Below are 1615 nucleotides of genomic sequence, written 5' to 3'. Positions count from 1 at the left end.
TTGAGTTTGTGGGTGATGACGTACGGGATGATTCCTGTCATATCTTCGTGCGACCAGGCAAAGCAGTCCGAATTTCCTCTTAGGAATGACACTATCTGACTTTTGATGTTGTCAGGTAGCGACGCTCCGACCCTTACGACTCGGTCTGGCTTCGTCTGATCTAATATTACCTCGTCGATCTGCTGGTCGTCGGGCTCGTCTACCGTCGACCCTGACTGTAATTGCTAGATAGATGACTTTGATGGTTTCAGCGCTGTTTCGTAGCATTTCTTCGCTTCTCTTTGTTGTCCTTTGATTTCCATGACCCCCCATTTGGTTGGAAACTTGATTGACTGGTGGTATGTTGATGGCACTGCTTTCAATTTGTGGATCTAAGGTCGTCCAAGGATGACGTTGTATGCTGATGGGCAGTCGACGACGTTGAACTTGGTCATCACATTAACACCTTCTGCGTACGTGGGCAGCGATATCTCCCCTACTGTCCGTAGCGATTCTCCACTGAAACCTACTAAGACCGTCGACCTTCTGATTACATTCTTCTCTTCAAGTCCCATTTCCTGTAGAGCCTCTAAGAACAGTACGTTTGCTGAACTGCCGTTGTCGATCAATATCCTTTTGATCAGAGTGTTGCCTATTTGGAGCGATATGACTAGCCCGTCGTGATGTTCCTGTTGTGCGTTGGTTGAATCTGAGTCGTCGAAGGTGTTTGTCATTGCTGCTAATGATTTTTCTAGTGCTATTTCGTCTTCGGTCTGCCCTTCTTTGACGGCTTCAGATTCGCCCCTGTTGATTTTTTTAGCTGCAGAAGAAGTTAGTCCACAAATATCTGAACCACCAGAGATAACATTTACCACTTTTTCGAACATAGGCGGGGCTGGTCGGTCGCCGCCTGGTGCTGGGTTGGGCTAGGTGTTGCTGTCTTTGTTGTACGTCTCCTTCCCTTTGTCGCTCAGCAGTTCCTTCAGATGTCCCCTTTTTAACAGATATGCTACCTCCTTTTTGAGGGAGATGCATTCCTCGGTTGTGTGGCCGTTGTCGCGGTGGAAGTCGCACCACTTGCTCATGTCCTTCATGGAATCTGGTCTGTCGCTCTTCTTAGGCCATCTGACGGTACCACCTACACTTTGAAGGGCGTTCACCACGCCTCCGATGTCGAAGTTGAAGCCATACTCGGAGATGGGGGGGATAGATGACCCGTTCATTCCTGTAAACATTGTTAGTATCATCATATTGATTGACATTTTGTACCTAATTCTGGCGGTTGTACGGCTGGTGTCTCCAGTTGTTGTTCCATGAGGTGTACGACCTCCTGTCGCTGCTGCCCCCTGTTGGTCGCTGAGAAGCCATTCGTGTAATCTCGTCGTCTTCAATCCGCATCTGGGCAGTGGCTCTCGATTTGACCTCCTCGAAGGTTGCACAGGGATATTTGGTTATTTCCCTGTACAGCTCCGAGTTGGGGATGAGACCTCTCTTGAATGCTTCGATGGCTGTCCTGACATCACAGTTTTTTATACTAATTTTCTCACAATTAAAACGGTTAAAATAATCGCGTACCGAGTCGGTAGGTCCTTGGACCAACCGATAGAGGTCACTTGTCTGTTTCTCCAACTGGCGA

At 48.2% G+C, this 1615-nt stretch overlaps 1 protein-coding gene across 1 annotated transcript; it reads right to left on the bottom strand.

The window, feature by feature from the left end:
- Positions 1 to 371: 371 nt before the first annotated feature.
- LOC110798346 (uncharacterized) lies at positions 372 to 1214 on the bottom strand. The gene is made up of 2 exons (XM_022003527.2): positions 931 to 1214; positions 372 to 783 (listed from the first exon to the last, which is right to left on the bottom strand). The coding sequence occupies exons 1-2, from the start codon at positions 1212 to 1214 to the stop codon at positions 372 to 374; spliced, it is 696 nt and encodes a 231-aa protein (XP_021859219.2).
- Between the last annotated feature and the right edge of the window lie 401 nt (positions 1215 to 1615).

The sequence above is a fragment of the Spinacia oleracea genome, chromosome 3, assembly GCF_020520425.1.
Source record: "Spinacia oleracea cultivar Varoflay chromosome 3, BTI_SOV_V1, whole genome shotgun sequence".
NCBI classification, from domain to species: domain Eukaryota; kingdom Viridiplantae; phylum Streptophyta; class Magnoliopsida; order Caryophyllales; family Amaranthaceae; genus Spinacia; species Spinacia oleracea.
This window is presented reverse-complemented; position numbering and strand designations above follow the sequence as displayed.

Excerpts from the sequence above, each read along its gene's own strand:
- LOC110798346 (XM_022003527.2), bottom strand. The coding sequence starts at position 1,214 with ATGTTTACAGGAATGAACGGGTCATCTATCCCCCCCATCTCCGAGTAT. Across the intron at positions 784-930 it reads AGCGACAAAGGGAAGGAGAC|GGGCGAATCTGAAGCCGTCA; the intron begins GTACAACAAAGA and ends AAAAATCAACAG.